The sequence below is a fragment of the Coenobita brevimanus genome, chromosome 31 (assembly GCF_032717465.1).
Source record: "Coenobita brevimanus isolate Jiangsu-jjx chromosome 31, ASM3271746v2, whole genome shotgun sequence".
Taxonomy (NCBI): Eukaryota; Metazoa; Arthropoda; class Malacostraca; order Decapoda; family Coenobitidae; genus Coenobita; species Coenobita brevimanus.
Window position 1 is genome coordinate 9,003,406 of NC_136984.1, and position 14,501 is coordinate 9,017,906.

The 14,501-nt window shown below is 40.9% G+C and overlaps 1 protein-coding gene across 1 annotated transcript in view; it reads right to left on the reverse strand.

Annotated features, from left to right (window-relative positions):
* Positions 1-14,501, reverse strand: part of LOC145395503 (cytochrome P450 4C1-like) — a 215,461-nt gene that overhangs the window by 78,997 nt on the left and 121,963 nt on the right. Inside the window, exons 5-6 of the mRNA XM_080269111.1 lie at positions 5,586-5,655; positions 4,826-5,031 (exon numbers count right to left, since the gene is read on the reverse strand). Coding sequence (XP_080125237.1) covers positions 4,826-5,031; positions 5,586-5,655 — 276 coding nt within the window. The remainder of the gene's footprint in view (positions 1-4,825; positions 5,032-5,585; positions 5,656-14,501) is intronic.

Here is a 14,501-nt window from a genome sequence, read left to right on the forward strand (position 1 = left end):
GGTAGAAGTGTCATTTTTTTACAAAATGGATCGCAGATAAATGCTGTACAATATTCAATACTCAGTGCCGAAATGTTTATATGTCTGTAGTAAATGATCATTGAATAAATAAGTGAATGATACAATATGGAAATTCATTATTTTTATTCTTTTCTTTCATTTTGAAGATCACTTATTAATTTATAACATAAATCAGTTTCAAAACAATAGTGTTATAATAAGGTCAGGGGAATTAAATGATTGAAATCAGTTTCTGATATCGCACGAATCGCTGAGTTGATGAGTGTGGGGAGCTTGAGGTCTGGGCTGGCGAGAGATGGTCACTCAGTACTTGGAAGTGGTTGGACTCAGGTTGTATCGAAAGAGTCCGAGAGGGTTAAGAGCATTACTACATTGACTGAAGGAGAAATCTGGAAAAAATCTATTAACTGGAGATTTCAGTACAAATACAAATTGGAACAGTCTAGATATAAAAAGCCAGGAAAGCTGCTGGAACCGAAAGCTCCTGGATCTTCTGGAGTTTTTCCTAACACAACAGGTAAACGAAACCGCAAGAAAAAGAGGACGATGTACCATCAGTATTAGATCTTATATTTACTATGCAAGAAAATGATATTGACAATATAATGTATCACCCTCCATTTGGCAAAAGCAACCATGCAGTATTAAATTGCAACTTCAGGACTGCATATGACATAATTAACAGTAATAACAGTCACAAAAAGAGCCTAAACTACAAAAAGGGCAACTACCATGACCTAAAGATGTACTTCTTAGAAAGAGATTGGGAAAAAGATCTTAGAGGACAAGATTTAAATATTATATTTAGAAAATTCTTTAAACTTTATGAAAAACGAGTCCAAAATTACATCCCAGAGCATAAAGAAGCAGAAATGAAATAAAGAAATGGTTTAATACAGGGTATAAAAAAATCAAAAGAAAAAAGAGACTTCTTGTGGAATAGACACAGAAGACACAACAGTGAGAGGGCATATAATTACTATAAAAAGGAAGAAACGATTACAGAAGAAAAAGAAGCCCAAAGACAGTTTGAGGAAGACATTATAAATAAAAGTAGTGGTCAACCGAAGCAATTTACAGCTACATCCGAAGCAAAATGAAAGTAAAAGATTAAATACAATCTATTATAGACGAGGGAATCACCTATACACAAGAGAAAGATATTTGTGAAGGAGTAAATAAAAATTCCAATCACTTTCTACAGAAAAAAATAATTTTGAGAAGGATTATATGGAACGTGCATGCCCACACATATTACCAGATATACAAATATCAGAGAAAGAAATATACGAGGATTTAGGTAAATCAGACAAATGAAAAGCAAATGGTCCTGATGAAATTTCATGTTGGGTGCTACATGAATGTGCAAAGGAGTTAAGCAGACCATTATCTTTAATATTCAAGGAATCTTTTTGATAAGGTAAACTACCTGATATTTGGAAAGCAAACATTGTTCCTGTTCAAGAAAGGGAATAGACAAAATTCACTACAACTACTGACCAGTATCACTATCCAGTGTTGTAAATAAGGTACTAGAAAAACTGATGAGAAAAGTTTGGGTAAACCATCTAGAAGAGCACAATATGATAACAGGAAGGCAGTTTGGTTTCAGAAAGGGAAAATCATGTGTTACTAATCTATTAAGCTATTATGACAGAGTTGCAGAAACATTACAGAAAAGAGAAGGGTAGGTGGACAGTATCTGTTTACATTTCAAGAAAGCATTTAACAGAGTACTGCACCAAAGACTTTTATGGAAACTGTACCATCAAGGAAGAATCGAAGGCAGACTGTACTGTTGGATGCAAAATTTTCTCAGACAAGGGGAAATGAGAGCAGTATTAAGGAGAAATTACTTAGCATGGAAGGAAGTGACTACATGAGTTCCACAGGGCTCAATCCTGGCACTAATTATGTTTTTTAGTGTATATAAATGACATAGACAGTAACATTAGAAATGAAAGCTATCGAAATATGTTGGCTGATGATGCAAAAATGCGAAGGAGAATTACTAACAGACTCATGTAGAGAGATACAAGAAGAACTAAATAAATTTCATGAATAGAGTAATAAATGGCAAATGGAATTCAATGTGGACAAGTGTCAGGTAATTAAGTTTAGTCAAAGTGGAAAAAAAACAGATTCGGATTATAAGTTTGGAAGTAAAAACTTTGCACATATCAGAAAGAGAGAAGGACCTGGATGTCATTATCAATAACAGCCTATCTCCGGCTTACCACATCAGTGAGAAGGACCGGAAGATGTATACACTGCTTGCAGATATGAGGATAGCATTCACACACAAATGAAGACATGCTGAGAATGATAACATCATTCGTCAGACCAACCCTGGAGTATGCATCAGTAGTCTGGAATCCTCATCTCAGGAAACACATAGAAGAGATTGAAAAAGTTCATTGGGCTGCTACAAGATGGGTACCAAGCTTAAGGGATCTAAGCTATGAAGAAAGACTTGAAAAACTGAATCTCCCAAAAGTACTGGAGAGAAGGAAAAGAGGAGACACTATTATGCTATATAAATGCACGTCAGGGAAGGAGAAAACAGAGACCTGAGAGAGAGTAGAGGACAGACAGCGAAGCCCAAGAGGAGAGAAAAGAGGAGGGGGCAGAAGAACCAAGGATGGAAAGAGTTAGAGAGAGGGAGGGAAAAAGAAGAACAGGAAACAGTTGGAGAAATGGAGGAAGCAACAGAAGTGGGAGCAGATGAAGTGGAGGGATGGCAGGAGAGAGGACAGTTCTCCAGAGGTCCGAGAAATGCCGGATACCTCTGCGACATGGCGAGAGATTCGTAGACGCTTGGAATAAGTGTCAGATATGGAGAAACCACGAAAACGAACATCGCGGAGGTTATCACACAAGGAAAGGCCTAGCTAAGCTCGCAGGTTAGCAACCTCGGAGTCAAAAAGAAAGGCTGGGCACCCCCTATACTAAGCTGAGTGTGGTTCACTGCAATTAAGACAACACCAGGTAGTAGTAAGGTAAGTATCCGTGGCATGACCAACCTGACCACAAAGAGGGCAGGTGAGGTCGGACTAACAGTACTGAGCTGGGTGACTAAAACGCCAACACGACCGACACTGTTGCGGAGGAGAGATATGTTCCTTTGCAGAGACTGACACCTCTAACAATAACATGAGTGGGGAGAGTACGACTTGCAATAACTGAACGGGCTGTATTCACTGACTGTTTGTGATGAACAGTCAGAGGGAGTGTGAACCAGGCCACAGACGATAGAATGGTTTTGAACCTCAAAGGTGTTTTGGATATCAGTACCCCACTCAAAGAAAGGACAGTCACCATATTTGATTTCAAGAGGGGCCAATATAAAGTTACAACTAGAATTTAAGGGGACATCACTTTCTGCATGGATAGAAACTCCCCCCAAAAAAAAGTTAAATTAGTCATGCGAAAAGCCTGACATTCATTTTGGACAGTGCCAAGTCAGGAGCCATCAAATTGGGAATGGAAGGAGATGTCTTAGCCAACATGGGACAGTAATCTGATATGAAATTTTAGGGCATATTCTACAAAGAGGGTGGATATAGGGGCATTAAAAATTTAATCAAGGTAGGGAGACCAAAAACATCTTGTAAAGTATTAGTCGTGGGATGGGGGTGGGAAGAGGAAGTGATGGAGATGGTTGGGGAAGCAGAGGTACGGGAGAGAGAGAGAACTTGGAGTACACAGGAATACATAAAAGGAGGCCTGTTTGCCAATGAGGAGGTTACCCTTTGAAAAAAAAGACTACTTTCACTATAATCTATGCAACATGAGAGAGAGAGAGAGAGAGAGAGAGAAGACGGACCATGGGCCTGTAGAACTCACCCTTTCCAAAGTAATTTAAATATGAGAAAACCATATTCAATGTCTGTTCAGTAAGAGACCTTTGGACACTTTTGGAATTCATAGAAAATTAGTAAGCCAGAATGAGAAGTTCTTCAGTCAACCTATTGTGATTGTATAACGACTGAGCTTATTAGTAAACTTGTGAATGTGGGTATAATTGTATGTAGGAAGTTCTTATATTTTAGCATATCATTGTACTCTGAAAACAAAGCACACAGTGTTAAGTATTATACTGTAGATACATCACATGCAACATGTTTGGGAATGCCAACTGCATCTATCTGCCTCTTAACTAAAGGTGAAGGTAGTGTCAATCAGAAATGCTTTGAGTTAACTAGATGTGTTCAATAGAATCACGGAATAATACAGATAAAATAATCCCTCTCATGTTTCAAATAAGTCTGCTACTCTATTTCAGCTAATGCCAATCGATTTCATTCCGCTGAGTCATAGAAGCCTGAGAGATATGGTTACATTACTGTTATTTCCTTGTTAAAGGAGATAATTTCCCATTTCAGCTTGTCATTTTTACATACTTTTGTCTCTGGCTTCATGTACATAGAATGGATGTCACCAGGGTGCTTAGGGAAGTAAGTATTGTCCTGCCTTCCATGTTCCCTTTCACTGTTACCAGTAAAACTGATATACCAGTTTCCCCAAATTTGCAAAATCGATTTCCGATATATGGAAAATGTGTTATTCCGATACACAGCTGAAATATTTGAGTACTATCTGTATGCACAAATAACAGCAGAATATAGAAAAGGTCATCCTCATAGAGTGGTTTGTTTTTCTTGGTAATAAATTTGGTATTTTTTCCGGTTAAGAAAGCCTAGCTCTTTGCTTGAAAATTTGCTTTGTGACTTTGTGGAGGATTTAGGTAGCTTCATTAAATTTAATTGTTAGGAAGTAACAGTATAAAACATATCGTCCTTACCAAGCAGTTTGTCTTCCTGCCTAATGGCTTTAGTCTTTTTCTTTTCCTGTTCATAAAAGATACGTCGTTCTTGGATAGTTTCCCTGGACATCTTGTGGAGGACATTGATGGCTGCGTCCCTCTTCTTAGCATAACCCAGCAGCCAGTACAGGAAATCAGAGTGTAGACAGGGCTTTACCGACCGCTCTGCTATACTAGCATTTACTCTGAAAAATAAAATACAGTAAATAAATAAATAAACAATACAAGTATGCTGTAAAGACTTTTTGTTGGCATAGGACATCTTGTAGCACTTCTTCCTTGGAGTTTTATTTGACATTTTGCGCTTTGTTTTATTATATTTTCATATTATCCACATACTTTGCATCAGAAACATACAAAATAATAAACCTTTGACTGCGTAAGTTTCTTTGACCTGAATAACAGCATCTGGTGTTAGCTGTAAGAGAATGCAAATTTCTTAACTCTGGGCCAAAAATAAAAAAAGGTTAAATCTCGGCCAAAAATACAAGTTTGCTAAATCTGGGCCAAGAATAGAAAAAGGTAAAATCTCTGCCAACAACAAAATTAACAAATCTCGGCCAACAACAGGAATGGTCAAATCTCGGCCAAGAATACAAACTTGTAAATCTAGGCTCATAATATAGAATTGTTTTATTTCGGCTCAGAATACAAAACTTAAATGCCAGTCAAGAGTACAAAATTTTTAAATGTCCATTCATAATAATTTGATGAGTACGTGTACAAAATATATACTTACTTGTACACAGCCTTGACGTACTCACAGTCCTTGTCTTCTTGGGCGTTCACAGTACATCCCATGGCAGTTTCTGGCGACACGGATTATTTTTAACATCTCATCTAACCACGTACATTTTTTTTTTTTAATTCCTGCAGTTTTTCAACTATTTTATTTGGCTCAAGAATGACCTCTCCAAGTGAAGTGATTCATTCTTTACTGCAATGATGGCATTTCATTCTATTCATGCTAACCCAAGAGGATTTAATTCAAATTTTTATACTATGAAGAAGGAACCACAGTTGTTCCCTCCAGAGAGAGAGAGAGAGAGAGAGAGAGAGAGAATTCAAGATCTGTTCGTGTCGAGATACCGGGATACATTACATTTAAATGACTGGAGGCCATGGGCCTGTGAAAATACAGATTTAGGAGAACAGCTCCAGAAGAGAGATTTAATATTAATATGTTTAGATATAGCCTTCGTAACTCCATCCTTAAGATAGGTCTCTCCTAAGCTGAACTAAATCGTTTGGAAATAGAGTGTGAGAAAACCCTCCAACAACTTTAAGGGTGAGGTAAAAATGGAAAAGCCGAACCCGAGATCTTCTAAAACTTTTCCGTTTTACAGAATATGAATTTTACACATGAAGGAAATACTGCATTAAGTGAGTGGGTGTCCATCATCACTTGATGTCGTTCTGCCTACAGTATTTCATCCATCACGTTTATCATTCTTTTTCTGTGTCTACCCACATCTCTTCCTAATTGTGACATCCTTCCTGTTGCCATTATTTTATTACTCTTTTTTCCACCTCAGGTGGCCCTATAACGAGTGACAAGCCAAATGGTTTCCTGTTACTCAGGACATAATTTACAATGCTTGGTAGTAACTATGTAACCAAAAAATGGGGTAATATGGAGCCTAACGTATGGTGTCCCTGTTACCTGGGTGGAGCGAAACTAATGCAGCGTCCCCCCAGGAACCAAACCATCACACTATTCCCCTAGAGCAGTGTTTCTCAACTGGTGGTCCATGGTGACTTTTTGGGTGGTCCACAGGACGTTCACTATATTTGGTATTAAACTGGAGATTGGTGCATATATTTTTTAATTTATTGAAAATGGAGTACGAAAAATTTTGTCAAAACAAATAATTGTCCATTCATTTTATTGTATTATTCCTATTTAAGAAATATTTTTCAAACCAAAATGTTTGTTGTCTATGTTTTCTTTATCATTACTCAAAAATGAAATGGTCCACGATATTTCTTTTAACTGGGCTTGTGGTCCGTGGCCTGAAACGAGTTGAGAACCACTGGCCTAGAGAGAGAGAGAGAGAGAGATTGAGAGATTCGCTGAGTGATTGACTGAAGAGAAGCTAATGCCAAGCAGCTACGGCCATTTCATACTAAGGCAGAAAACATTTACGATGATCAGGTCTTGTATGTTTTATAAAGGAAAAGAGATCAAAACAGAGGAAAGCATATGAGTACGTGATAAAAAGGACATAAGACTGGTAACAAAAAAGTGGCTGGTTTCTCCAACGAGATCGGACAGTGATGGCAGTCGGCCTAAATCATGAAGGAAAGAGAAAGCATGACACCGCTCAACAGAGTATTGAGAACAATCCGCTATACGATTCGCTGCAGTAAGTCAATTCTGAGAAAATGAGCAAAAAGGAGGTGCCTCACTGGACATCAAATGACAACGTGTAACACGAGTATGTCCCAAACGCAAATGTGCTGAAGCAGTCTCCCACCAAGGAAAAATGGCTGGCTTAAAAGAATGCAGCTTATTATCAGCGATGTTAAACCATTCCATTTGCAAACGATGCCTAAGCAATCCAGAGATCGACGGCAATAAATCTCTCTCCGGAAGACAGCTGGATGATATCGTACAGGACGCCGCCAATTCTGGCCAGAAAACCTAGCTGCTCGTTTCCAGCAGTAGGAACATGACTCGGGACCCAACAAAACGTAACTAGTTTCATTTTGGTGAAAATCCTATACAACCACTCCTGGATTTCAAGGACCAGTGGGTTGGCTGCAGGAATGGTACTTTGGGAAGAATGGGCACTAAAGGAGTCCGTGAAAAGATGAGATTCAAGAAGAAAAAATATATTGAACGGCAAAAGAGCATATAGTTCTGCAGTGAAGACACTGGCTGCATGAAGCAGACTTGACTACCATGATCCGTCGGGAAATAAATCAACAAAAATAGTGCCATCAGAGGATTTGGAACCATCTGTATAGATGGAAGCGGCTGACGAATGGCAAGACATTTGACTAGAAAATTTAAGGGGAGTTGGAGGACTTAGTGACAGAAAGGACAGATATACAGATAGAAGTAGGTGCAATAAGTCAGGGAGGGAAGGTACAAGGGCGGGTTGGAAGTACCTGGAGAGAAGGAAGGTACAATGAATGGGACAAACTGACTTCCATATTAGAAAAAAAAAATTGCTGATATGCAGGGGGTTAAGGATGGAAGTGATGGAAGGGATGTAGGAATGAAACCAGACGAAGAATGTTGATGTAGCCTATAATAATAACGAAGGGTCAAATCATCACGACGATGCGACAAAGAGGGCAATTCAGGCTCGTTGTACAGGCACTGAACCTGAGTGGAGCAGAATATCCCTAAAGCAAGACGAAGCCCCACGTGATGAACAGCATCCAACATGCTAAGAATGACAGGAGATGCAGAGGCATAAACTGTATATCCATAATCAAGAGAGAGAGAACCACAGAAACATGTAAACATAGGAGAAGGGAACGATCAGAGCCCCAGGTGAGATGGCCAAAGGTTCGTAGAAGTTGAAGCCTCTGAATAGCAGTCGTGTTTAGGATATCAATATGTGAAGACAATGTCAACTGAGAGTCGAAAGACAGACCCAAGAATGTAGTTAAAACATGGTACATAATAAGGGAGCCCTAAAGATAAGGAGGCGGCTGTGGAAAAATATGCTGTCTCAAAACATAGTGGTATGAGATTTAGATGATGAAAAACCAAACCCATGAGAAACGCCAAAGAGGACACATCAGTTATCGCTGGCTGCGTATTATAACTGAGACAAGCATCAGCATCCCCTTGATAAATTGCAAAGTTATCAACATATAAGGAGGCATTAATTCCCAAAGGGATAGAAGAGACAATTCAGTTGACTCTGACAAGGAAAGAGTCCTACTCAGAGAACACTCTTTTGGAACACCCACCACCTGTGGAAAGGAGTCCGATAAACTATTATAAACACGCACCTGGAAAGCTCGATCTCTCAAATAATTATCCAGAAAGACACTCAAATTACGATCTATCCCGTATCTAACTAGAGCACGAAGAATGTTGTACTCCTACATAGTGTGATAGGCTTTCTCAAGATCAAAAACCAGTGGAAGAACTGACTGCTTGTGATGAAAAGCCTGATGAATATAAGACTCCAACTTCGCCAAGAGATTCAGAGTACTGCATCCCATGAGAAAACCACATTGGAAAGCAGAGAGAAGATTTAGATTTCAAATATCTCTTCAAACCAGCATGAACCATCCATTCCAGAAGCTTACCAAAGCAACTAACAAGGGTAATTGGTCTAAAATCTTGCAGAGAATGACCAAGCCTACCAGGCTTTGAGAAGGGAAGGAAGTATGCCATCCTGCAGACAGTAGGGAACACACCATCTATAATCTTGCAGAGAATGACCAAGCCAACCAGGCCATCCAGACAGTAGGGAACACATCATCTCTCCATATCCGGTTATAAAAACAATTAAAGAACAAAGCCGGTCAAGGTCGGCGTTTTATCATCTGCCAATGAACACTATCAGGGCCCTCACAAGTGTTACCACAAGACTGGATCCCAGACAGAAGCTCTGACATATAAAAAGAAGCATTATATGACTCAACAAATGACAAAATGAAATTCACAGGATCATATTCAGCATCTTGTTTATACTGATGGAACTCCCGGGAGAGGTGGAATCCTTTCCTAATCTCACTAAAATGGTCCCCAAGAATATCAGCTACCCTAGCAGGATCTGCAACAGAAGAACCATGGACATAAATTACTTGGGCTGGCGGAGGAGGTTATTTGCCCGAAATTCTGCGAAAAAAAGTTCCATAGGAAATTAATTGAAATAGAAGATGTAACGGAGGACACACAAGATGACCAACTAGATTTTCTAGCAGCTCTAACTGTCCTGTGCAAATGGCACTGTAGCTTTTAACCCGCCCCACTCCGGTGATGTCCATGTACGTCAGCCCCTATATGTGCGGGCAGTGCCAGCAACATACCTGTACATTGGGGATTTTATATATTTGCCAGAATTCGAATATTCATATTAGGCGCCAAAAAATTGGCTGATATATTCCCCCTCGTCCCTCTCTAGGACTCTCTATATCATCTACATACCCAACAAGAGTGTCCTTGGCTTGAATAGCATATTTACCAATGAAGAAAATGCAGAGCTTCTGCCTCCTCTCACTCTGTGGCGGCAGCAGGTGGTGAAGTCTACAGGCGTTACTCAGAAGTTTTCAGCCACCTGCTCAGGGAGAATCAACCTCAAAATCGACCTAAATGGCTTCTGTGAGTACTTTTAAGGTTGTTCTCTATGTTTCCTCATCATTTCTAACCTATGTAGGAAAAAAAAAAAAAAAACAGCCGAAAATTGGCCGGCACCACATCTCCATGAGAGTCCAAAGTGTGCCGGCATACGATGGGTTAAATGCAAAGAAAGCAGATTGAGGGCCTGGAATATTAATCCTCAACAGTACGTCCACTGTCAAGCCCGTTAGATTGAAGGGCTCTAGTACAATCCCTGGACCACCAAGGGACGCATTTAGATGCAAAGGAGCGAGTAGTCTGGGGGGATGGACTCCAGTATGACGGCCAGCACTAAGTCTATAAAATAGGGACTCATATCTTCAATGTTAGAAAAGGTAGAGGGATCTAAACGGGGATTGAAAACAGACACGAACACATCCCACTTGGCACACTCAAAACACCAATGACGGGGATGGAGAAAAGGCAAATATGTTGCAGTTGTGACTAAAATTGGAAGAACTGACTGCTTGTGATGAAAAGCCTGATGAATATAAGACTCCAACTTCGCCAAGAGATCCAGAGTACTGCATCCCATGAGAAAACCACATTGGAAAGCAGAGAGAAGATTTAGATTTCAAATATCTCTTCAAACCAGCATGAACCATCCATTCCAGGAGCTTACCAAAGCAACTAACAAGGGTAATTGGTCTAAAATCTTGCAGAGAATGACCAAGCCTACCAGGCTTTGAGAAGGGAAGGAAGTATGCCATCCTGCAGACAGTAGGGAACACACCATCTATAATCTTGCAGAGAATGACCAAGCCAACCAGGCCATCCAGACAGTAGGGAACACACCATCTCTCCATATCCGGTTATAAAAACAATTAAAGAACAAAGCCGGTCAAGGTCAGCGTTTTATCATCTGCTAATGAACACTATCAGGCCCTCACAAGTGTTACCACAAGACTGGATCCCAGAAAGAAGCTCTGACATATAAAAAGAAGCATTATATGACTCAACAAATGACAAAATGAAATTCACAGGATCATATTCAGCATCTTGTTTATACTGATGGAACTCCCGGGAGAGGTGGAATCCTTTCCTAATCTCACTAAAATGGTCCCCAAGAATATCAGCTACCCTAGCAGGATCTGCAACAGAAGAACCATGGACATAAATTACTTGGGCTGGCGGAGGAGGTTATTTGCCCGAAATTCTGCGAAAAAAAGTTCCATAGGAAATGAATTGAAGTAGAAGATGTAACGGAGGACACACAGGATGACCAACTAGATTTTCTAGCAGCTCTAACTCTCCTGTGCAAATGGCACTGTAGCTTTTAACCCGCCCCACTCCGGTGATGTCCATGTACGTCAGCCCCTATATGTGCGGGCAGTGCCAGCAACATACCTATACGTTGGGGATTTTATATATTTGCCAGAATTCGAAAATTCATATAAGGCGCCAAAAAATTAGCTGATATATTCCCCCTTGTCCCTCTCTAGGACTCTCTATATCATCTACATACCCAACAAGAGTGTCCTTGGCTTGAATAGCATATTTACCAATGAAGAAAATGCAGAGCTTCTGCCTCCTCTCACTCTGTGGCGGCAGCAGGTGGTGAAGTCTACAGGCGTTACTCAGAAGTTTTCAGCCACCTGCTCAGGGAGAATCAACCTCAAAATTGACCTAAATGGCTTCTGTGAGTACTTTTAAGGTTGTTCTCCATGTTTCCTCATCATTTCTAACCTATGTAGCAAAAAAATAAAAAAAACAGCCGAAAATTGGCCGGCACCACATCTCCATGAGAGTCCAAAGTGTGCCGGCACACGATGGGTTAAATGCAAAGAAAGCAGATTGAGGGCCTGGAATATTAATCCTCCAATGGTACGTCCACTGTCAAGCCCGTTAGACTGAAGGGCTCTAGTACAATCCCTGGACCACCAAGGGACGCATTTAGATGCAAAGGAGCGAGTAGTCTGGGGGGATGGACTCCAGTATGACGGCCAGCACTATGTCCATAAAATAGGAACTCATATCTTCAATGTTAGAAAAGGTAGAGGGATCTAAACGGGGATTGAAAACAGAGACGAACACATCCCACTTGGCACACTCAAAACACCAATGACGGGGACGGAGAAAAGGCGAATATGTTGCAGTTGTGACTAAAATGGGAAAATGATCACTTACCAAACAATCATCTGCCACAGACCAATTAAAATCTAGAGATGGGGATGGCGAGCAAAGAGAGGGATCTATTCAGGAGTATGCATGTGTATGTGAATCATGATGTGTAAAGCAGCCGAAATTAAGAATATGGAGGTCTTGATCATGCATAAAGAAATCAAGCAAATGACCTCTAGCAGTAGTATTGTCATCCCATAAGGTATGTCTGCAATTAAAATCGCCTGATAACAAGGTGGCCTGAAGTAAAAGAGACAGTAGACAGGCAAGTAGAGGAAAATTACTGTAATCCAATCATGTAGGAAAACCTTCACCACATTACACTAAATTCACGGAGACACTGAAGTTAGTTTGTAAGGAACTGTAGTAGGGACAAGGATAGATGATTCATTAAACCACTGCCGAGAGACAGACGACGAGGAGGAGAAGGAAGGATGGGAATGAGGGACTGGAGTTGCACTGAGATGCTGGCCAAGAGGACTGTTTGGGGGGCAAGAAGAGAGGGAAGGGGGAATGCGACGAGGAAGATGGATAGACTGTTGATGGGATACAGACAAGAGTTGACTGGGCACAGCAGGATTAACACAGACATTGTGGACTGCTTGTGGCAATCTGCAATCAAGAGACTGTAGGGGAAAGGTAGAAGCTGGACGGGACTGGGTACCATGGGAAATGGTCGGTGACAAAGTTGCGAGTATAGAGTAAGTGAATTATGCAGGTGGATGGGAAGGAGTAATAGGGGCAGGAGCTACTGAGAAGGTGGAAGAGACCTTGACTGTCAGACTTGGCCTGTGTACAAGGAACAGTCATCAAAACCGATGTTACGAACAATCTGACTTGCCTCCCTAAGTGACTCCAGTTCATGAGCACAAGTATGAGAGACTTCACTCTCAAACATGATGGTGGGACAAGACCAGACATAAGTTAGATGACCACCACTGCAATTAGGACATCAACATGCAACCACAGAGCTGTCTACTTCAGCATGAGCGGGCTGAGCATATCTAGGAGAAGTAACCATTGAATGACACCATTTACTCTGAGATGACCATAGCACCAGCAGGATCGGCACTGGCGAGGGGGATCAATAAATTCTCTCACAGGGAGTTTCATCCCACTGATAATAACATGATCGGAAAGAGACCGTAAATCGAGCGTGATCTTAGCAATATTAATGAGGTGTGTTCGATTTCCGCGTGGTGGAATGTTGTAGCAATGAACAGGTAGCACATCATAACCCAACTCCTGTAGGGCGGACTGATATGGGGCAAAGAGTCAGAAAACTCCCTGACAATGCAACTGAATGTATGGAGGGATTGCAGCTGTACCAGTAATAGAAATTGGGTGCAAATTACTGGAAGTCGGAATAGGAGCACTGGTACTATCCAACAGAGAAAGCATAGCATCAGCCTGGGCTTTATTTCTAACAGAAACAATACAAGAGCTATCATGCAGGGAACGGAATGTCACATTCTTCCCTACGCGATGGAGCAGAAGTTGATGGAACTCTAAATCGTCCATGGAAAATGGGCATGAGGTGGAATGTTGAAATACTTATTCCTAGACTGCGTGTCAAAAAGGGTTGATGTAAAGGAAAGATGAGGTTGTGAGAGAATGGAAGGACATGGATGGGTGAGAGGAAAAAACAGTGGAGGTGGACTAGGACCGGGCAGGGTTCAAGGCAGACGATGGAGGAGTAGAGGCAGAAAGAGGGGTATAAGGTTTGAGAGTGACAATGAGGGAGGAGGCGGCAACAGGAGAACTTGCTCCGACATCAGGAACAGCTTGTAAAACTGAGAGAAATGATGATGTGTTTGGTGGATGAGCATTGGCCAATCCAAATGTCCTTAATCGGGTCTGAGGCCATCAGGATATCAGACGGGGAGGTAATGGTAAGGAATCCCCCCTCCGAAGCACCGGCATTAAAAGCTTTAAGCTCCAAAATGAAGCCTGGATGAGAGAGACAGGCAGAGACGTCCTCACCCCGCCAAGGCTTGGAGAGAGAGAGAGAGAGAGAGAGAGAGAGAGTGGGGCAAAACATCTTTAGTGGACCAGTGTTTGTCAGCTCTTGCTACCCACGCTTACGAACCACAATTTAGTTATTTTGTCTCTCAGTCATGTAAAGATTCTCCTAACCTAATATCTTGTAGGCAACAACTAGAAAATCAATTGTAGTGGTTCTAACAATGCTACTGAGCTAAAGAATATGAAACCAATTATTCA